At 45.2% G+C, this 22361-nt stretch overlaps 1 protein-coding gene across 4 annotated transcripts in view; it reads right to left on the bottom strand.

Moving 5' to 3' along the window:
• Positions 1–22361, bottom strand: part of LARP1 (La ribonucleoprotein 1, translational regulator) — a 124260-nt gene that overhangs the window by 6691 nt on the left and 95208 nt on the right. For 3 of the 4 annotated variants that reach the window (XM_082256100.1, XM_082256102.1, XM_082256103.1), the window contains exons 9-14: positions 21794–21965; positions 19034–19206; positions 16280–16666; positions 3838–3961; positions 3516–3721; positions 2643–2749 (exon numbers count right to left, since the gene is read on the bottom strand). In XM_082256100.1, the coding sequence (XP_082112226.1) occupies positions 2643–2749; positions 3516–3721; positions 3838–3961; positions 16280–16666; positions 19034–19206; positions 21794–21965 (1169 nt within the window). The remainder of the gene's footprint in view (positions 1–2642; positions 2750–3515; positions 3722–3837; positions 3962–16279; positions 16667–19033; positions 19207–21793; positions 21966–22361) is intronic. The other variant, XM_082256101.1, reaches the window with a different exon arrangement.

Genomic DNA, 22361 nt, shown 5'->3' with positions numbered 1-22361 from the left:
ACAATAGTGAGAACAGAATATACAGACATGTGAAAGTGAAGTGGAATAGAGACCCATGGTAAAACATACCTACATAAAATGCACAAAGTCTGACATGAACAAAGAAAACCACGGAAAAAAGGAGTCTTATCACATATCCAAAACCCAGAAGTCCTGAAAACTGAAAGACCTTGTTCTCAGAAGTAACAGACATCTCTACCAAGGTTGAATTGGAGCTGTTGTGGGCCTAATAATGAAAGAGAAGGTAGGTGGGTGTGGTGAAAGGAATGTGTCTGGCCAAATAGAAGGGTCTAGACCAGATGACATTAGAAGAGGGAAGGATGCATTTGGTGTGCAAATGTGTTTCACAAAATGTGCAGAAAATATGTCACACTTGTGGTGCCATACATTGTTAATGGCACCCCAAAAGTGACAAGCAGATGTGCACAAAAAAAACACAACAGGTAAAGAATGAATGGCCAAAGCACAACACCCAAATAGGTACAGAAGCTACTTTGGTGTGTTGAATGTAGGGCACCCCATTAAAATGGGAAGAACACCACCACCCCCCCCCCACACACACACTTACACGCATTCACAAATTGCTAGTTGTGCACCTAGCCTAAAGCTGAAAGTGGTAACAGTGAGAGGAAATGGCGAGATGGGCTTAGGTACCAATGTGGAGTTTGTTTTGAAGGAGGTGGAGAATGGCAGAAGTGGGTTGATGTTTGCTGCCCTTTCAAGTCTCCCAATGCCCCAGCCCAGAGATGTAACGTACTTTCAAAAGTTCCACAAGGTGGAAACAGTGGATAGTGCAAACTACAAGACATTCATAGTGTAGCCTATGAGGGTTCAGCTTCACGCATTTAGGCTTTTGTAAGCAAGATATTTTATGCATCTTACTTAAAGTGGTTGTAAAGACTTAAGATGAGAAAATGTCTGTGCTCCAGCGCCCCCCAGACCCCCCCTCCCCCTTTCTTACCTTTTCTTGCTTAATTCGAACTAGTGATGTGCACAAGGGCAGCGGCTCCAATTGCTGTCTGTCTCCTCATTGGACAGATTAAAAGCAGCAGGAGCCATTGGCTCCCAGTGTTGTCAATCAAATCCTGTGACACGGGAGCAGGGCCGAGTCCCACTGTCTGTCTCAATGGATGCAGCAGCAGGACCTTGGGAGCGAGCCCGCACAGGTGCCCCCATGGAATGCAGCGTCGGCTTTCCATGGGGGACCCGATAAAAAAGGAGCTTGGAGCACCCTCAGGGACCACAGAAGAGGAGGATTGGGGCTACACTGTGCAAAATCATTGCACAGAACTGGGAAGTATAGACATGTTTGTTAATTTAATACAAGAAAGAAAAGGGTGGGTGGGGGTTAAAATCACTTTAATCCCATGTATGCCTCTGCACCAGGCCCAAACACTGTCACATGAGGGAAAAAGCGACATAAGCTGTGTGCAATGTCTAGCACATTCAACATGAAGCTTACAAAAGGTTAGGCCTGAGGAGGAGTGCAAGCAATGTTAAGTGGGTTAGGGTCGACTCAAAATTACTAAACTAAAAAAATAAAAAATTAGCATAAGCGCAAGAGACTCCCTTCAGCTTGTGTTCTGCTTCCAATTACTTTCTTCCTCAGTCACCTCCTGTTGTGCCTTCTCTCCCAATGTTCCTTAGTCCTCTGTCCTCTATCACCTGCTATGATCAATTTTTACTCTTCCTCTATGCTCCCCTGATCTACAATTGTAATTAAAGCCTGAACAGTGTGTGTCAAATGAGGCGGCTTCAGCCTCTATCAAGCCTCCCTGCTGGAGCCACCCTGAAAAGCACACACAGATTATCATGCAGGCAGAGAACCCTGAAAAGCATACACAGATGATCATGCAGGCAGAGAACAGGGGAGAGGAAGCGATGCCATTTATCCTCCTGGAGCTGCCCCCTTCAGGCTGTTGAAAAGAATCATGTGGGATGGCTTCCAGAGGAGGCAGGACATGAAAGGCATCCTCTCTGGGAACTGGAGTAGCATGTGTACCGACAGTGGCAACACAATAGCTAGTGGATTGACTGCTATTGCATTGCCACTGACCGCAGGGAAGCTAATGGAAACGGCAGGATTACCCAGGTATTTCAAAACAATAGAAATTTACATGTTAAGTTTCTGCACTAAGGTCTACAAAACAATATTAAAACATGCATTTTAAAAATGTTTGGATTTAATGACACCAAGTCTAGCTTTTGCACAGAGCATTGCAATAGTTTATAGCTGTGAAGTCACCATGGAAACTGCTTCTATACTGAACTATCCTCCATTTGCAGGCCTATTAGGCATATTTGTTAAACATTCACAGTTTATAGAAGGAGCATCATTACTAAAGCCTGGTACGCAGTGAGTTTGGGAGGAGCCCCTGTACTAACTATGCAATGTTAGTACAGCAATCTCCCCACTGAGCTATTGTGTTCTTACAGGGAGCCATTAGCTGCGAGTGCTGATAGGATCCTGTTTGGCAGATGTTTTTCTGGCATGCCGTTTCACAGAAGCCAGACAGGCTGCTGTACACAAGCACCAAATGTCAGGTGGTTTCTGTTGAATAAGCCAATGCCTCCCAATATTTGGCCCGTGTGTACCTGGCTTAAGCTTTGTGTTATCAGTGTTTTATCTACTGCGATCTTACCTCACAGAGGCAGTTCGAGGTCGATGTTCCCTGGAGTCCATCACCCACCCCACATGGCACTCCATGGGTGGATTAGAACTGTGGCGTGTTTTCCTTTTTCTTGGTGTCTGCCAAAGAAAAGAAGAAGAAGAAAAAAAAAAAAGTCATTACAATGTATTCATAGGAAAAATGTACATGAAGTGAATTGGTCACTATGCTTGCAAAAGTGCCAAAAAGGTAACAGTACATAGTCCCATTTTATATACACTGGCTTTCTGCTAAGCAGAAAAGTGTTTACCCAGTGTAGGTTTTTCTTTTCTAGAACGTAGAGCTTTAAAATATTTAAAAGGCTAAGTTTACCTTTAGGAGCATGTTACATCCATATTTTCTTCTCCCCCACACCTGCTGTTACAATTTGAAAAAAACAGTGTGGCAATGCAGGGCTTTGCTCACACAGCTGCATCATGTATTCACAGTTGTCTGCAAATTATTGGTCTACAAGTACCGTCAGCTGTAGATGGCTGCAGATGGCTTGTAGTTCTCAAACTGAAAGGGCGCAGGTGAGCGCTCTCTTAGTTAAATTATTTTTCCTGCAATTCAGTGACTGACAGTCTGCAGGATCCTAACTGCACCCGCAAACTGCTGATTGCGGGTACGATAATTTACAGATTCCTAAGAAAAAAAATAAAAAATGTTTTTTACTTGCAAGAATATGAGCATTTTCCATTTTTTTTTTTTTTTTTCGTTTTGAAAGGTTAACTTATCCTTTAAGGGCCCATGCACCAACAACCTCAAACATTTTTAGTAGGATGAGATTGCAGCCTATAACTTCCAGCAACTTTAGAAATACACCTAATTTGATAAATGGTTATGTGATTAGTTATGCTCCATTACCTTTGCATCCATTGACCGTCCCTCCTTCACTACAGGGTAAAACCGAGGTGTGAGCGTTGGATCCTTCAACCGGGGGGTGCGTGGGGTACGTGGCGTTCGGGCATTGCGGTAATTTGGGGATTCTGGAACTGTGGTCGGTAAGGAACGGGCGATGGTAGAAGGTTCAGGGACACCAAAGAGCTTGTTCGCCAAGGCATCTGTGGGAACTATGAGTCAGGAGAGATATTAGGAGGTTTTCCATTCATCAGGTGGCCACACATGAGTATTAAACTAGAGGAACATTACTAAGGGTGTTTTAAGTATTTTAGGAAAGCACTATTACCTTGCTGAAATCTTGGGGGTCCTGGAGGAACTTCTTGGTTGGGATCGACTGGAGGTTCTGGTGTTATGGTGACAAACTGCTCTCGACTGATCATGTTGACCTTTTTAAAGTTCTCCACCTCTTGCTGAAATAAAAAAAAAAAAAAAAAAACACGACATTTATAAATCACAAGGTCTTGTCTTTTTTTTTTTATATTAAGAATTTAAAGGAAAAAGGATGTACATACACAGCATAAAAAGGTGTGTCTGAAAAGCATTAGTATAGACACTCAACCCACTGTACAAAACAAGGAGAATGGTATGGCAGTGGGTCTTTTCTTGTAGGGGTCAGAGTTCAAGCCGGCTAAACAGGATTTGTCAAAAATTGACCTTACCCTTCTAGGCACAAAGTCAGCCAAAGTGCACCTACTGTTACAGTCTGATCACTAAACACATGCTTCCTGTCATTTGTGAAAAGAACCCAGAAGTTGGATCACCTTCACAGAAAACATTGTGCCCAATTAAAGGTGGCACAACACTCCTTGCAGAGACGGTATTGGTGACCCCAGAGTAATGGGATTTTTGACTTACCGTAAAATCGATTTCTCTGATGATCATTGATGGACACAGCTCCTGTCATTCTTGACCATTAGGTTTTACTGCCCCCTACAGGAGTAGGACACTAGGCAGGAAAAAGCTTGACTACGCTTACGGGCAGTCCCAGGGGGTATACCACCCACTCTCAGCTATATGCATTCAGTTTTGTTACAAGCAGTGTTAGAAGAAAGCCAATTCCAAGAATGGGTGGGTGTTGCGTCCGTCAATGAACGTTAGAAAAATGGATTTTACAGGATGTGCTTGTTCACCACCTACACATATACAAAGACTGACGGACACAGCTTCATATCTTCTTTGACCAATGTTCTGCTGCTCTCTTTAGAAGTAGGACACTAGGCGGAAAAAGGTCAACAAAGCTTGACTACGTCTATAGGGCAGTCCCAGAGGGTATACTCCCACTTCCTGCTACAGGATCTCAGTTTGTTTTTCTGCCTAGTCAGGAGTAAGGACCTAGCTCCTTGCTAGATCTCGATTTCTGGTCCTGACATTTTTTCCTGTTTTAACTGCTTGCCGACCGCCCGCCGCAGATATACTGCGGCAGGGCAGCTCGTCTGCACAAAATGACGTAGATCTACGTGATTTTGTGCACGCGGTCACTGCGGCGCGAGCCTTGCTCCCGCTGTTTAGACACAGCGGGAGGCGGGCCATGGGAGGGTCGTGGGATTGCCGCCGGTCTCCTTCGATCCTCAGAGAGAAACTGACAGAAGACTCGCTTGCTTTAAACAAAGCAGGCGAGTCTTCTGATCTCTTGCTGCCTGTGAGACAGGAGTTTAAGCCAAGCCAAAACCCCGATCTCTCTGTGCCTGACACAGAACCCCCCCCCCACAGTTAGTAAGCACCAACAGGTATACATTAACCCCTTTTTGATCACCCGCAGTGTTAACCCCTTCCCTGCCAGTGTCATTTATACAGTAAGTGTGCATATTATTTAGCACTGATTACTGTAATAATGTCACTGGACACCAACAAGTTTCAAAAATGTCAGATAGGGGTCCGATCTGTCCGGCGCCGATAAAAATCACTGACCGCTGCAATTACTTAAAAAAAAAAAAAAATAAAACAAATCGCAAAAAAATGGCCTGGTCATTAAGGGGGTAAAACCTTCCAGACCTGAAGTGGTTAAACTGAACTTTTTACCTTTTGTTGTTTTTTTCTTCTACAAATCAAGTCTGCTCCTGTGAGAACTACAATAAACTGCCAGACTGGGTGATGCACTGGATATCCTAGATCCTTATGGTCTCCCAAGTTCGGTCAGCGAGCGCATGCAGAACGCAGCTCCGCACTAGGTTGGCAGCGAGTGAAACACCTCGCTAGGACGCACAGGACCTGGTACGCTGTGACTCTGGCCCGCAGCACCCCCCATTCCGAGATGGGGAGGGGATCTGCCCGGAGTGGTGCCCGCCCGGTTCCAAAGGTGTGGCGAGTAGTGTCCCTCTCTTTCTCTGGAATATTTGGGGTGGACACAGGTCCCTCATAGGTCCTTCCTACCCAGACGCCACACCCCCAGCAGGGTTACACCTTCTCTAGCACCCCCACCCCCCCCTTCTAGGGATAAGGAGAAATGTTACTTTAATGCTAATTTTCTCTATGTTGTGTGGGTGAGCTGTGGCTGGAGGGAGGGAGCACGCTGATGGCGGCTCCTCTTGCGGTTTGTGGGTTTTGTGCCTTGGAGGAGGGGGACCCTGTATGTTCCCTTGTATGTATGCCCCCTTATCCCATTTGGTCAGAATCTCTCTTTGCAGAGACCTCGTATGGGACTGTGCAAAGTGAACTGCCTTGAAGGTAGATACCATCAGGCCCAGAATCCGCATGCAAGCTCGGTGGGATGACCATTTATTGGACAGCAGGAGGCGCTCTCGGCTTGCCAGACCAGGTTCAGTTGGAGCCACCAGAAGAGGCCATGGAAGGCTTTGAGTCCATGTCAGAAGACCCTGGTGGACGAAAAAAAAAACGTATGAGCCGAGAAGGAAGTTCCATGTCCACGACGAGGTTCCTTGCCCGTAGTAGCCTGTAGAAAAAGGGCACTCTTCCCCCCCTTGTGAGACCTTTAATGATGTCATCCAGGGTAGCTCCAAACAGGCGATCTCCTTGAAAGGGAAGATCAGTCAAAGCCTTTTTAGAAGTCTGGTCCACAGACCAGCATTTCAGCCAAAAGACATGCCGAATGACCACTGCCAAAACAGACAGGCATTCCATCAGGGGAGCCGCATCCAAGGAGGCATCGCAGATAAACTGCAAGCCCTGGACCTGCTGGTCTGCCAGCATAGCAAAGGGAGGATGGAGTTGTTCCCCCTCCAGGTCACAGGAGCTTAGCCCACTCTGTCAGAGTTTGCATCACTAGGGCAATGGTAAATACCAGCCTCATTGCCGAACCCCCTAATGGGTACATAATGCAGGCCACAGCCTCCGCCTTCCGGTCAGCCGGATCCTTAAAGGCCAAGGACTCTTCCACCGGAATCATGGTTGCCTTGCTTAATCTGGACTCCTCATAAGGTTAACTCCTAGTAAAGCGCTTAGGAAACCCACGGGGACTCTTTAGCGACAAATTTTGTCAAAATAGGAGGGGATAGGAGGGGAAAGGAAACTCATTTGCTGCTCTGGGTGGCTTGTGAATGCCAAAGGGTAAAACTCAGGCCGAGGCCAGGTCATATGCGACCTAGTGAGATGGTTAACTCGCAGGGCAAGCCACCGTCCAGTGGGGCTATGTTGCTGCAGACCTAGCGCGGAGCTGAGGCCTGCACGGGCTCGCTGGCCAGACTGGGGTGACCACTGGATCTACATTATCCAGCCCATTGCCCAGTCCGGCAGTTGATAGATAGATATCACAGGAAAAAAATGGATTTTTGTAAGAACTTACCGTAAAATCCTTTTCTCTTAAGCTCATTGACAGACGTAGTCTTCTTGATTCTCAAGAGCTGGGTTATGTTGTCTCCGCAGGAGTAGGACTAGGCAGAATGACAAAACGTTCTGGCTCCACCCTAGGGGGCAGTCCCTGAGGGTATATCCTCCCTCTCTCTGCTACAGGGAATCAGTTCTGTTTAAAGCAGTACAGAGAAATTAACCCAACCCAACTCAATGATAGAGGGGCGGGTACTACGTCTGTCAATGAGCTTAAGAGAAAAGGATTTTACGGTAAGTTCTTACAAAAATCCATTTTTCTCTATCGCTCATTGACAGACGTAGTCTTCTTGATTCTCAAGAGCTGGGACATCCAGAAGCAGTGCCACAAATGAGGGGTGGGATTGACAAAATCAAATCCAATCTAGTAGGCCCAACCGGTGCCAAACTAGAAGTTTTAAAGGCTCATTATAAACAAAGAATGAGACTTAAAAGAAAAAATTTTCCAACGGAAAAAAACCCTCGAGGTAGACCACTGGTCTCCTCAAATTGCGGCCTGCAAAACCTTGCGGCCAAATGAGGCATCAGACGATGCCATTACATCAACTTTATAATGTTTAGAGAAGGTATGCACCGACGACCAGGTAGCCGCCTTGCACACCTGGACCACTGACGCCTGATGGCGAAAGGCCCATGACGCACTAAGTGCCCGAGTGGAGTGCGCCTTAACAGGGAACGGGGGCTCCCGACCCTTAATAGAATAAGCCTGTACTACCGTCTGTCTGATCCATTTGGAAATGGTCGCGGCAGATGCAGGCAACCCCTTTTTGGGTCCATCTGGGATCACAAAAAGTGAATCCGTCTTGCGAAACGAGTCTGTCGTTTTCAAGTATACCCTGATCGCCCGGACCACATCCAAGGAGTGCAAAGCAAATTCCCGAGGATGACTGGGCTTAGGACACAGGGAAGGTAATACAATTTCTTCATTCAGATGAAATTCTGAAACTACTTTTGGTAGGAAGGATGGATTCGGACGAAGAACCACCTTATCTCTATGAACCACCAGATATGGTGAACGACAAGATAATGCGGCCAGTTCTGACACCCTGCGTGCAGAAGTAATAGCCACCAAGAAGGCCACCTTCTGGGACAACGTGGGTAGAGGAATCTCCCTAATATCTTCAAAGGGAGGTTTCTGAAGAACCGACAACACTAAATTAAGATCCCAGGGGGGTAACGGCGCATGCACTGGCGGAGCCAGATGTCGCACCCCCTGGATGAAATTCCGCACCAAGGAATGAGTAGCCAAAGGCTTCTGAAAGAAGATGGCTAATGCTGAGACCTGACCCTTGATAGTACTCAAGGCCAGTTTCTGCTCAACCCCTTGTTGCAGAAAAGCCAATATTCGACTAATCGAATAAGACCGAGGACGGAACCCCAAAGGTTCACACCATGCAATGTAGGACTTCCATGTGCGATGATAAATCTTTCTGGAAGTCGCTTTCCTTGCTTCAACTAGAGTAGGAATAACTGAAGCTGACAAACCTTTGTCCTTCAGCACCTGGGTCTCAATAGCCAGGTCGTTAAAGCCAGCGATCGTAAAGCAGGATGGAAGATCGGTCCCTGAGACAGTAGATCCTCCCTGAGAGGAAGTCTCCATGGGACGTCCGCCACCAGTCTGACCATGTCTGCGTACCAAGCTCGACGAGGCCAGTCCGGAGCTACCAGGATTACTGGGATTCCTTCCTCCTCTACCCTGCGAAGAAGTCTTGGCAGTAACGCGAGAGGAGGGAAGGCATATATTAGCTGGTATTGCCCCCACGGGGCGATCAGTGCGTCTGCGGTTTCTGCTAGAGGATCGCGGGAGCGAGCCACGAATCTCTGAACTTTCCTGTTGAATCGTGATGCCAACAGATCCACATCCGGTGTGCCCCACCGTAGGCACAACTGGTGGAAAACGTCTGGATGGAGGGACCATTCCCCCTGATCCAGGGTCTGACGGCTGAGATAATCTGCCTGCCAATTCTCCACCCCCGGAATGAACACCGCAGAGATTGCTGGAACAAATCGTTCCGCCCAGCGAAGAATGCAAGCCACTTCTTTGGCCGCTCGGACACTCTTGGTGCCCCCCTGATGATTGACATAAGCCACGGCCGTGGCATTGTCCGACTGGATCCGAACCGGGCTGCCCTGGAGCTGCTCGGTCCAGTGAATCAGACAAAGTCTGATCGCTCTCAGTTCCAATACATTTATCGGTAATCTGGATTCTTCCGGGGACCAAAGTCCCTGGACAGATAACTGACCAAGAATTCCTCCCCATCCGGATAGACTGGCATCCGTGGTCACTATCGTCCAATATATTGGCAGAAATGACTTTCCCTGGCTGAGCATTGGAGACCGAAGCCACCAAACCAGAGACTCTCTGGTCTGTTTGCTCAATCGTATCTGATTGTCCAGGGATTCCGGATTCCGATTCCATCTGAGAAGAATCTCTTGCTGAAGAATTCGGGTATGGGACTGGGCAAATGGGACTGCTTCGAATGAAGCCACCATCAACCCCAGAACCCTCATGCACGTCCGAAGGGAAGACCAGCTGTTGGACAGTAACAACTGGACTGCTGATTGAATCTTTCGAAGTTTCCCTACCGGAAGGAAAACTCTCGTCCTGACTGTGTCTAGAATTAGACCCAGATATTCGAGCCTCTGGGTGGGAACCAGAAATGACTTTTGCTGGTTCACCAGCCACCCGAATTCCTGTAAAGAAATCATAGTAATTTCTATGTTTTGTAGCAAGGTCTGAGGAGATTCTGCATGAAGCAGAAGATCGTCTAGGTAACCTAGAATCGATATACCTCTTTGGCGCAGAAGTGCCAACATTGGGGCCAACACCTTTGTGAAGACCCACGGAGCCGTGGCGAGACCGAAAGGTAACGCCACAAACTGATAGTGGTTCTCCTCTACGGAAAAGCGTAGAAAACGCTGATGTCCTGCGAAAATGGGAATGTGAAGATAGGCGTCCTTGATGTCTATGGACGCTAGGACATCCCCTGGATGCAGGAAGGCTGCTACCGTGCGAATGGACTCCATTCTGAATCTTCTTATGTTGACGAAAGAATTGAGTGCTCTTAAGTCCAGAATTGGACGCACTTTGCCCTCTTTCCTGGGTGATGTAAACAGGTTTGAATAAAACCCTTGAAACCGTTCTGTCCAAGGAACGTGGACTACCACTCCTTGTTGTAGTAAATCTGTGACTGCTCTCCGCAGATCTTCTAAACGATCTGCGGATAGACGGATATTGGAAGGGAAGAATCGCGCCGGTGGGAGAGATCGAAACTCGATCTTGTACCCTGACCTTATGACTTCGCAAACCCATTTGTCCGGGATTCTGGAAAGCCATGGATCCGGGAACCGGCGAAGACGTCCCCCCACCCCAGTTATGGGTGGGGGCGCACCTTCAGGCTTTGGATGGTTTATCTTCGGGTCTGGAGGGGGCGGGCTTTTGCTTGCCCGACCACTGACCCCTGACGCCTCCTGCAGGAGCTTTGGAGGACTTAGTTTTTTCACCCGCTGGACGAAAAAACCTCTTTGACGAGTTCCTTTACCTTTAAAATTTTGCGGTAAAAAGGTGCTTTTTCCACCGGTGAGATCCTTAATGATCTCATCTAAGTTGGCTCCAAATAGACGCTCTCCTGAAAAGGGGATATTAGCCAATGCTTTTTTGGAACCTTGGTCGGCTATCCAACCTTTTAGCCACAGTGTACGCCTGAGAACCACTGCTGAGACTGATGCTCGCGCCATTAATGGAGTGGCGTCTAACGCCGCATCACATACAAACTGTAACCCCTGTATCATTTGTTCCAACAAATCTGATACCGCCTGAGGGACTTCTTCTAAGTCCCGGCGTAACCACTTGGTCCATTCAGTTACAGCCTGCGAAACCAGACCAATAGCAATTATTGGCCTGAAAGCTGATCCAATCAAGGAAAACATGGTGCGAGACATAGCTTCTATCTTGCGATCCACTGGATCTTTAAAAGACGGAGCGTCTTCTAAAGGAATAACCGTGGCTTTATTCAATCTAGCAATAGGTGAATCCACCACAGGTGGTTCTGTCCATTTCTTAATAAGGGTTTCCTCAAACGGATAACGCCTGTCAATGCGTTTGGAAATATTAAAAGTGCGTTTTGGCAGACGCCATTCTTCATCGATTGGATTGCCAAAACATTTGGGCAATGGAAAAACCTTTGCCACTTTGATGCGCTTTTTAGTCCCAAAAGGGATCTCAGTTTCAGCTATTTCTGATGGAATACCCTGTAACCTTAAAGTCTCTTGAACAGATATAATGAGTGCGTTTACCAACGCTTCCTCTCGGGCTATGGCAGATGCCGAAACATCCTCCTCACTGTCTGAAGAGACAGGACCCGAGACACCAATACCAGATGAAGTACCTGCAACTGCAGAAATAGGCTCAGAGTCTGAATCCGAGGTTTCAGATAATAAGGGGTTAGGCGGGGGTCGCTTTCTTGCGCCCTGTCCCTGACAAGCCACTTCCACCCGGGACACAAAAGTTTCCATAATAGCTGACAAAGATTCAATTGTCAATGGGGTGCTGGAGGATCCCGCAGACCCCTCGAGGGGATCCGGAGGAGATACATGAGTGGCAGGGTCCATGTTAATACAGGACACTTTGCCAGCAATAAACAAAAAAACTTTTTTTTTTTTTTTTTTGTGTCTCCCCCTAGCGCAATAGCGCCCCTCAGAGTACCTGCTTCTCGATCCCAGAGAGAGAGAGAGGGACCCCCAAGGCTCACCAACCGATGCAGTGCAGTTTCCAACAAACTGCAGCCAGCGTCTGTCTTACACAGACTGGAAGGAGCTGTTTGCTTTTTCCCGGGCAGAAGGCGTGGCTCCGCCCCCTGTGTACGCCTTCCAGCGTTCCCAGCCCTCCACGAGGAAGCTGGGCTCACAAAACATGGCCGCCCCCATAGAAGAGACATAAGACTCCAAAAACATGGCGGCCGGCGTGACCTGAGGACATATATGTATTCGGTCTACGGCAAAATGGCGGCGGACCGCCGATATCGTCTTCCCAGCACATCCACCTGCACTCTGCTGAGAGGTGACATATGGATCTACAGAGATACACTGCACATAAGGTAGGATTATACCTCCTATGTCTGCTGTAATGTTACAGTCTGCTGGGTAGAGTGTTAGCTCTTGAACCAAGTCCACTTCCCACAAACACATGCTGTATTACAAGGGGGACTTGTAAGTGTCAGATATATACTGACCATATATGGAGGGGCCCATAATATATACTGCCTCATAAATGAGGAAAAAAAGGGAACGTTTTACTCACCATACCGAACCGACAGGCACCCTCTCTTCATAATACCCTCTCCACCGGGGTGGGGGTTTGTGGACGCCTCGACTCTCTGGTCCTGGCGTCCAAGCGAGCTTTAACTCGCAAAGTCAGTCCCTTTACTGGGACTCCGTCGCGGCCGACTCAGCGCACTGGTCTGCACGCACCTTTTAGGCAGAAACCGGGGTGACCACTGGATCTCACATCCAGCCCGTCGCCCGGCCCCGCATACTTACTTGAATATGTCGCGGCCGACCAAGCGCAATGCCTGGTCTGCACGCGCTCGTAGGCCGGCTGGGGTGACCACAAGTGTCGCCCAGTCCGGCATTTTTGCTTGAAGATCTCACAGGAAAAAAACACTGGAGAAAACTACCTAAAAAATGTCTTTTTCTTAAAGAAAAAAAGTCTTGCCAGGACCAAAAGATCCCAGCAAGGAGCTTAGGTCCTTACTCCTGACTAGACAGAAAAAAACTGATTCCCTGTAGCAGAGAGAGGGAGGATATACCCTCAGGGACTGCCCCCTAGGGTGGAGCCAGAACGTTTTGTCATTCTGCCTAGTCCTACTCCTGCGGAGACAACATAACCCAGCTCTTGAGAATCAAGAAGACTACGTCTGTCAATGAGCGATAGAGAAACATTTCTTAAAAATATCTAAAAAAGGTTGCCAAGACCAAAGATTCCAGCAAGGAACTAGGTTTACTCCTGACTAGGCAGAAAAAAAAAAAACTGAGCGACTATAGCAGAGAGAGGTAGTATACTCCCTGGGAGTGCCCATGGGTGAACCCAGAATTGTTTTCTGCCTGGTATCCTACTCCTGTAGGGGGCAGTATAACCCAATAGTCAAGAATGACAGGAGCTGCGTCCATCAATGAACGAAAGGGCAAAGAGCCTGCTACAAACCCACCAGCAAGACCAATCAAGATCCAACCAAAATAAATGAGATTATAGATGTCCCTAGACACCGGTTTTGAAAGTAATGAACCCCTGGAAAGAATCTCTATATACATATCTATATCATCTACTCCAGGCCATGCTCATGCACAGAATGTCCTGCCCTTCAACGGCCTGTGACTTTACAGAGTGGGCCCTGGCCCTTCTCTGGAGATTCATAGTGCACGTGCACAGTGGTCAGTACTGTGAAGCATTGGTGTAAATGACTCAAAGGTAAAGAAATTACATCAAACACATTGGTTTGCAGGAGAACCAGTTTTTGGTCAGCCTTGGACCAAAAACCTGACCTTTCTACAGAATGCTATATTATGTTTATGGGAAGGTTATTTTTAAAGTTTCCCAGGGGGGGGGGGGTGCCATTTGGACCTTACTTGAGCAAGAAACTAAAAGGAATAAATATGCCTAAAAATGAAATGGTTTACACTGGTATGGAAAGCCTAGTGTAGCATTCATATCAGTCATTTAAGCAGCCCTGACACTATTTTCTTAAAGCATCAGTTTAACCATTTTGTGTGCCCTGTATCAGGAATTTGACACAAAGCTGGAAGGTGCACAAAATACTGTATGGCAGATCTGCTGAAAGGGCATGAATGATGATCTTACCAGTGCTTCTTTTATTTTGCAGAGAAGCTCTCTTAATTTTGATTAGTTACCCCTCTCTTAGATCCTGCGCCACCAATCTCTGCTGTCCTCAATTGCTAGCCTGGCTGAAGACAGCTGAGATCAAGTGTGAGGGGTATACATTAACCCTTAAGTACTTTTAAAACTAACCTAAGAGTCGCTTCCATTGATACCTCTGCAGCACAGTTCTCCATTTAGGCATAAAAAAAAAGCAAAGGCACACAATTCTTAATCCTCTTTCACATCCCAGGATAACAATCAAGAACACAAAAAAGAAACCTCAAAGTAAACATCAAACTACTGACCTGCTCTGTTCTCATGACCTTTCCCAATAGCCTATTAAAAATGATGAGACTTCGCTATTGAAGGGTAGTATGTGCAGTAATTCATCTGTGGCATATAGAAGCCAGGGTGCACAATGAGCCTCTCCAAAGTTGGTTAGCATGTCATGTCCAGTATAGTCCCACCCCTAGTTTCCATGCCTAGAATGTGCCCATAGAGTTCACAGCTGGAGGGCTCAGTGTGCAGAGTGAGGCCTAGAACCTGCTGTGACATGAGGGAGCAGCTGACCAGCAAACACACATTGACCCCAAAAGAATACAAACCACAGTCACATGCCAAGTACAGTTCTTTGGGAAAACCAGGAGCAGATGATGTGCCTTGGTAACCTTCCTTACAATAAAAAAAATTTTGGTCAACGATTTTAATTTTCTTCTTTTTTGAACAGCCACAGGCAACAAGACAAGCCATAGGGTTACTGCAAATCCTGGTATGCCTTGCAGCCAGAAGGAACAAGGAATGATTGATTCCCAGCTTGTTTAAAGTTATTTTTTTGCAACTTCTGAAGCATGTTGGGGGACCTCAATTTAAATCGCATTCTAAAAAAAAAAAACCCTGCATATTGTGACCCTACAAGCATACAGGGTTCCCTCCACAAGTACCTCCTAGGATCTACCTAATCTTTGAAAATAACAGCATGGATCAGCAACCCGTTTATCGTGGGCATGTGACGGGTAGATCATGTCCCTTTTGATACAACCATCAGAACCTGGATAGCATTTAATAGAACAGATCCCCTGCATTTTCCTTCTGCAGCAGCTGAAGGCTAGCTTCCCCTCCTCCCCTTCCCATCAGCATTCAGCTGCAGGACGAAAATACAGGTGATCTGTTCCAGTAATTGCTGTCCCTGCCTTACCCACCGCCCCTTCTGTCCAAGTTTCCTTTCCTTCTGCTGCCTAGGCCACCCTTGCAGGGCTGACAGCTTCCCCTTCTCTTCTGCTAGCTGCTCCGGGGGATCATTTCAGCATGTAGAGCAAGAAAAGGGGGTCAGTAAATTACATATTTCCTTTACAGAGTGAACAAAGTGTAAACTTTTCACTATACTTCAGTTTGTGAATGAACAGGGAGGCTGTGCAAAACAATTCTTGTTCTTTCTGGGCAGCTGAGGCTACAGAGATTGAGACTGGATTGTGTCCTCAATTACTTTATCTCAAAGTATCAGGTTTAGACCCCTGATATTCGACCAAGGCCCCCCAAACAGGGCTGTCAAAAATAAACAATTGTCAGTGGGGCTGTGGATGGTGTGTGGACAGTGTCAGTTTTTTTACACTGTCCACTTTTAGGGTAGGCTAAATTTATAATTTTAGTGACGTTTCGTATTAAATTTTTCCAAGTTTAACTTACTTTTTATTACGCGTTACTAGAGAATTAAAAAAATAAATGTTGCTGAACCCCAGTGCTCTCTGATCTCCCATGTTGTTCAGGTAGATCTCCACCTCTCAAATGGTTGCCTACCCTGATTTACAGGAACTCAGGACACCACCTGGTGGAGAAATCTTGTTTTGCAAGGAAACCACTTTATTTGAAGCAGGCAATCTAAGCAGACATATAAAGATCACCCAGTTTCAAAAAAGCTAGGTTCCTACAGAAAGTTCCATACAAACAAAAAAAAAATAAATGTTTTCATTCAAAGATAGAAAGGCGATACTTTTATTTTGGTGCACTGGCTTCTGGTTATTTCAGCCCTGAATGAGATACAACTGAACTATGAATGAACCACTGTAACCCTGCTCACCTTAATCTGTGAATACTCTGGCTCAAACTTCTCAGTCCACAGATCCTGCTCATAGTAGTACAGGCCATCGTTGATCACTTTGGCCCACTCAGAGCTCATCTTGGCCCGGGATGTGTGGTTTCCTGTGCGATCTCCTCCAGGGTGCTTGCGCAGGTAAGGTGGGGTTTGTGTGACAATCAGGATTTTGTTCACATCATGGTCGTCGATCTCAAAATCAGAGTCTTCATCTGACCAGTCTGTGAAGGTGTTCTTGCGGCCATCCATCTGCTCCATCTCCTCATCGAACATGAAGTCCAGCTCCTCTGGCTCGTCCTGGTCCTTTGAGGGTTTCTGAGGTGTCACTGCAGGGGTCACCGTCTGCTGTGGGGACTTCACATCCTCTGGCTTCTAGGTCAATTCAAAAGAGGCATTACTACACACACCAGCCAACCATCCTAGAGCTAGAAAAAGGGAGGAGGGGGCCCACAGGAAGAACATACAGTCATTCATCCATACCAGGAGTTGACAATTCTACAAGTAAGCTGGGGGTACATATAAAATTACCAAGGCACAGTTATACACAACAGGAAATAAAAAAAAATAATGGAAAAAAAAAAAAAAAACACACACAAACAAACAAGTTACCACAACCAAAGACCAGAAAGAAACTCAAAATATTATGTTTCTTACTTTGTTTTTTCTTTCTGTAAACCTGCCCCAACAGAAAACTGATATGCTTGTCAGTATGCTGCAGATTAAAACGTCTGTTGTGAGTGAGCCAATAATGCATGCAGCCGATAGTCAAAAGCGGGTGGGCGGTAACATGTTTGGGAGCATGCGTAGCTCCATCAGACCTCCGCCCGCTGAAGATCCATCGAAATATAAAAGAAATGGGCCTAGAGATGGGAGGGGCTTGATGATTACGCCCTCCCATCTCCAGGCCAATTGATACACTGCATTCCAGCGTGGTTACCGGAAGCCCTACCACGCTGTGTGCACACCGACACATGAAGCAGTCTTACGGACACTGGATTACTGAGCATCAGGTCCTCCGGCTTCTAAGACATGCTGTTTTAATTTCAACTTCTTGTAAGTTGTTTTAATCCTTCTATGCTCCAATAAATGGTCTATATTGCACTTAGAGGCGCCTTGTTCTTCTCCATATTTCTGTAGGGAAGGGTCAAGACTCCTAGAGGAACCACTGCTCATAGGGCAGCAACCTCTCTCTACAGCATACTGCACATTTCTGCTGGGGAAAATTTACAAAAAAAAAAAAGTTACTATATTAAGCCACAATGACTTCTAGTGAATGCAGGGTCCTGGGTTTAGGAACACTATCTGGTCTCACACAGTACACAGAACATGGAAATGCAATTATTTTAGTATAAACTGCTAAATACCTTTTCTCATCAGTAGTACAGTAAAACCTTGGATTGCGAGCATAATTTGTTCTGGAAACATGCTTGTAATCCAAAGCACTTGTATATCAAAGCGAATTTCCCTATAAGAAATAATGGAAACTCCGATATGTTCCACCATTTATTCATAAGTCTTTCTGTTTATAGTCTATTCAAAATGTGATAGGTTGTGTAACCATAAAATGTCCATCCACAAATGGCGCCTCCACAAGGGAATTAGAAGCAAAATCCAGCAGGAGTAACAGTATAAAAGAGAAGAGAGGCGCTTCTTAAAAAGTGTAGCAATATGGTTACATTTAATGAAGGGTCAACATTTAGCAACTCGCATGGTTGAGGATTGAGAGAGACACATCCAAGTATGCAGGCATCCGGGGTAAAGCTGTTAACATAGATCATCCTCCGCACCACCGGCTCTCACCGATGTCAGTCTGCAATCGTGATTCGGAAGACTATCCTGCATGGGAGGGATGACATTGATGGTAGTGGACAGCTTTACACCAGATGCCTGTTTTAATCAACCATGTGAGTTGCTAAATATTTCACCATCATTAAATGTAACCATATTGCTACAATTAGAGGCGCCTCTCTTTTATACTCAGTTGTGACATGATGCTATTTGTATATCAAGACATTGCTTATCAAGTCAAATTTAAAAATGTTGCTTGTCTTGAAAACGCTCTCAAACAAAGTTGTTACTCTCAATCCAAGGTTTTACTGTATATAGCAATCTTGTGACTTCTATCGCTGCCTGGTTAAAGCTTGTAGGAGTTTTCATACTGCACTGACTGTCCTATCAGGATGCAGGACCCTGACCCTCTGTCTGGACAGCGCTGATTGGCCCTGTGCTGATCACATGCACCCACCCAAGAAAACAAAAATTCTCTAGTAATATACACCAAACTGAGCATGTTCAGCCTGACTCCATTAACTCTGTCTTATATGGACAGGATATGGGGACAATGCACGAAGAGGAGGATCTGTGCATACAAGATCAAACAGCCTTTTTACACAATGGAGAGGATTAACGCCTTAGGTTCCACAGTGAGTATAACAAGCATGCTTTACTGTATATATAGACTGATTTTACTGTTGTGGGTTTGGTACATTAATGTAATATAATTTTATTATAAACAATTGAGCTTTAGAGGATGCACTTTAAAAACAAGAAGTGAAATTCTAAAACATGAACTAGAACCCCATGAATCTAGTACATGGGTTTACCAATACAACGCAAGGGATGAAAGCCAAATCAGGACACAAGTGTTAAGCTGGTTCCACTACAATATAACAGTATATATTGCACATTGCTCGGTAATTTGTCTGCATTGATCCACGTGTCGACTATTTTTGGTCTAACCTTTGTCCTGGCCGGAGAAGGCCGTGGCCTCTTCTTGACTTCTATCCAGCTCTCCGAGTCTAGGTCTGGTAAACTTGCCGACAGCCCCTTTGGCATAGTCTTCAGGTTACTAACCTCCTCTGACTTTGAGGGCACAGGGGGGCTGGAGGATCTTGGTGATCCGGGGGCTGATTCTGCAAATAGGTAAGGGAATGGTTAAAGCGCTATAGATAACAAGTACTGTACTCCCTTACAATACAACACCTTATTCATAACATTGACACTCACAAAAGGTGGAGTAGTAAGAGGAGAAACCCTTGGCAACTCAAACTAAGCATCTAATGAAAAACTGTACAGTATATGCCAAAGGTGAAGACCACAGATAAAAACCATCACTAGATCCAAAGATATGGGAAGATGAAAGATTTTGCAAACCTTGACTTTTCTGTTAAAGAAAAGCTTAGCCTGCACCTTCTTATGCTTTTCTACTGGTACAGTGCCTTGAGAAAGTATTCGCCCCCCTTGAACTTTGTGACCTTTTGCCACATTTCAGGCTTCAAACATAAAGATATAAAACTGTAATTTTTTGTAAAGAAACAACAACAAGTGGGACACAATCATGAAGTGGAACGAAATTTATTGGATATTTCAAACTTTTTAATAAATAAAAAACTGAAAAATTGGGCGTGCAAAATTATTCAGCCCCCTAAGTTAATACTTTGTAGCGCCACCTTTTGCTGCGATTACAGCTGTAAGTCTCTTGGGGTATGTCTCTATCAGTTTTGCACATCAGGAGACTGAAATATTTGCCCATTCCTCCTTGCAAAACAGCTTGAGCTCAGTGAGGTTGGATGGAGAGCGTTTGTGAACAGCAGTTTTCAGTTCTTTCCACAGATTCTGGATTGGATTAAGGTCTGGACTTTGACTTGGCCAGTCTAACACCTGGATATATTTATTTGTGAACCATTCCATTGTAGATTTTGCTTTAGGTTTTGGATCATTGTCTTGTTGGAAGACAAATCTCCGTCCAAGTCTCAGGTCTTTTGCAGACTCCATCAGGTTTTCTTCCAGAATGGTCCTGTATTTGGCTCCATCCATCTTCCCATCAATTTTAACCATCTTCCCTGTCCCTGCTGAAGAAAAGCAGGCCCAAACCATGATGCTGCCACCACCATGTTTGACAGTGGGGATGGTATGTTCAGGGTGATGAGCTGTGTTGCTTTTACGCCAAACATAACGTTTTGCATTGTTGCCAAAAAGTTTGATTTTGGTTTCATCTGATCGGAGCACCTTCTTCCACATGTTTGGTGTGTCTCCCAGGTGGCTTGTAGCAAACTTTAAACGACACTTTTTATGGATATCTTTAAGAAATGTCTTTCTTCTTGCCACTCTTCCATAAAGGCCAGATTTGTGCAGTATACAACTGATTGTTGTCCTATGGACAGAGTCTCCTGCCTCAGCTGGAGATCTCTGCAGTTCATCCAGAGTGATCATGGGCCCTCTTGGCTGCATCTCTGATCAGTCTTCTCCTTGTAGGAGCTGAAAGTTTAGAGGGACGGCCACGTCTTCGTAGATTTGCAGTGGTCTGATACTCCTTCCATTTCAATATTATCGCTTGCACAGTGCTCCTTGGGATGTTTAAAGCTTGGGAAATCTTTTTGTATCCAAATCCAGCTTTAAACTTCTCCACAACAGTATCTCGGACCTGCCTGGTGTGTTCCTTGTTCTTTAGGATGCTCCCTGCGCTTTAAACGGACCTATGAGACTATCACAGTGCAGGTGCATTTATACTGAGACTTGATTACACACAGGTGGATTCTATTTATCATCATTAGTCATTTAGGTGAACATTGGATCATTCAGAGATCCTCACTGAACTTCTGGAGAGAGTTTGCTGCAATGAAAGTAAAGGGGCTGAATAATTTTGCACGCCCAATTTTTCAGTTTGTTAAAGTTTGAAATATCCAATAAATTTCGTTCCACTTCATGATTGTGTCCAACTTGTTGTTGATTCTTCACAAAAAAATTACAGTTTTATATCTTTATGTTTAAAGCCTGAAATGTGGCAAAAGGTCGCAAAGTTCAAGGGGGCCGAATACTTTCGCAAGGCACTGTATATAGGTTGAAAAAGACACCTGGTTGTTGAGTTTTAGTCCAAAAGATTAAAATAAATTAAAAGAAAACTTGAAACCTTGCAGAACCAAAAGCCCTTGGCTGATCTAAAAGGGAAGGAAAGAACCCTTTTAAAGTATGGTGCAATTTTCTCTAGCCAGAAAAATGTCCTGTCTGTCCCATTAAGGTAGTCGTATACTCCCTGGATTAACAAACTAGTGTTACCTCCTACAAATCCGAATAGCCAGTTATATTTTGTGCATATAGAAACAGCCTTTTTGATGCAATTTATTCGTTTTACTAGATCTAGCTCCAGTGTAAGTCTTAGAAGTGTATACAGCTCTAGCTGTAAAGAAGCCTTTCAATATGCGGAGGTTCAAACTTTCTCCAGTCAATTTTGCAATGACCTAAAAGTGAACAGCTATGCACAAAATTTACTTTACAGACCATTTCTATAGTGATATACCCACTCAATCGCCATTTTTATAAAATAGAGTGAATCCAGATATTCTGTTTTACTGGTGACTAGCCCTTTGCAAGCTATTTTGGGGCACACCACCCACACTACTGGTGGTAACAAAAAATAAAATACAAGTACTGCCTTAACCTTGGCTGGAACTGGCATTTTTATTATGACAACCTCAAGCACTACAGTCACTCAAAGTCTACCTGTCTCCTTCTGGAATCCTTGTCTGGGTACGAATTCGGGACAGTTGATGAGTTGGGAAAAATCAGTTTGAGAAGCATCCGCTTGAGCGCCTAAGAGAGGCCAGATAGCAGGCTGCTCTTTTCTACGAACTTTCGCATCAATGACTTCTACCACTTTACTGTCTTTTAATGCCTAGATGTTAAGGAAAAGAAAAAAGGTTTGCATCCACTTTTGGAAAAATACATAAAACCGTAAAACACAAAGATGAAGAAGCCTTCATTTATGCAAAACAAAAAAGTTTAATTGAGAAGTTCAGACACACTACTAAAATGCACATTACAGTAAATAGGTTTACTGTCGTGACTGTCAGCAGATTTGTTATCAAGGCTAACTATTCTTGCGATACACAAAACTTTGCTAGTCAGGATATCACTTTGCTACTTCCTGTTAAATGTCTAAACCCAAAAGTTTTGATCATTTTGTATAGAGTAGGGAGTGGGTAAAACCCGTCAAGAATCTGTGTCACACTGGGGAGATTTCCATTCGCCACCTGCTCCGAGAAAACAGGAAGTGAGAGGAAAACCCGGT

This window comes from Pelophylax lessonae (assembly GCF_965119305.1).
Source record: "Pelophylax lessonae genome assembly, chromosome: 4".
Classification (NCBI taxonomy): domain Eukaryota; kingdom Metazoa; phylum Chordata; class Amphibia; order Anura; family Ranidae; genus Pelophylax; species Pelophylax lessonae.
Note: the sequence above shows the minus strand (reverse complement) of the source record. Positions and strands in the feature narration are given on the sequence as shown.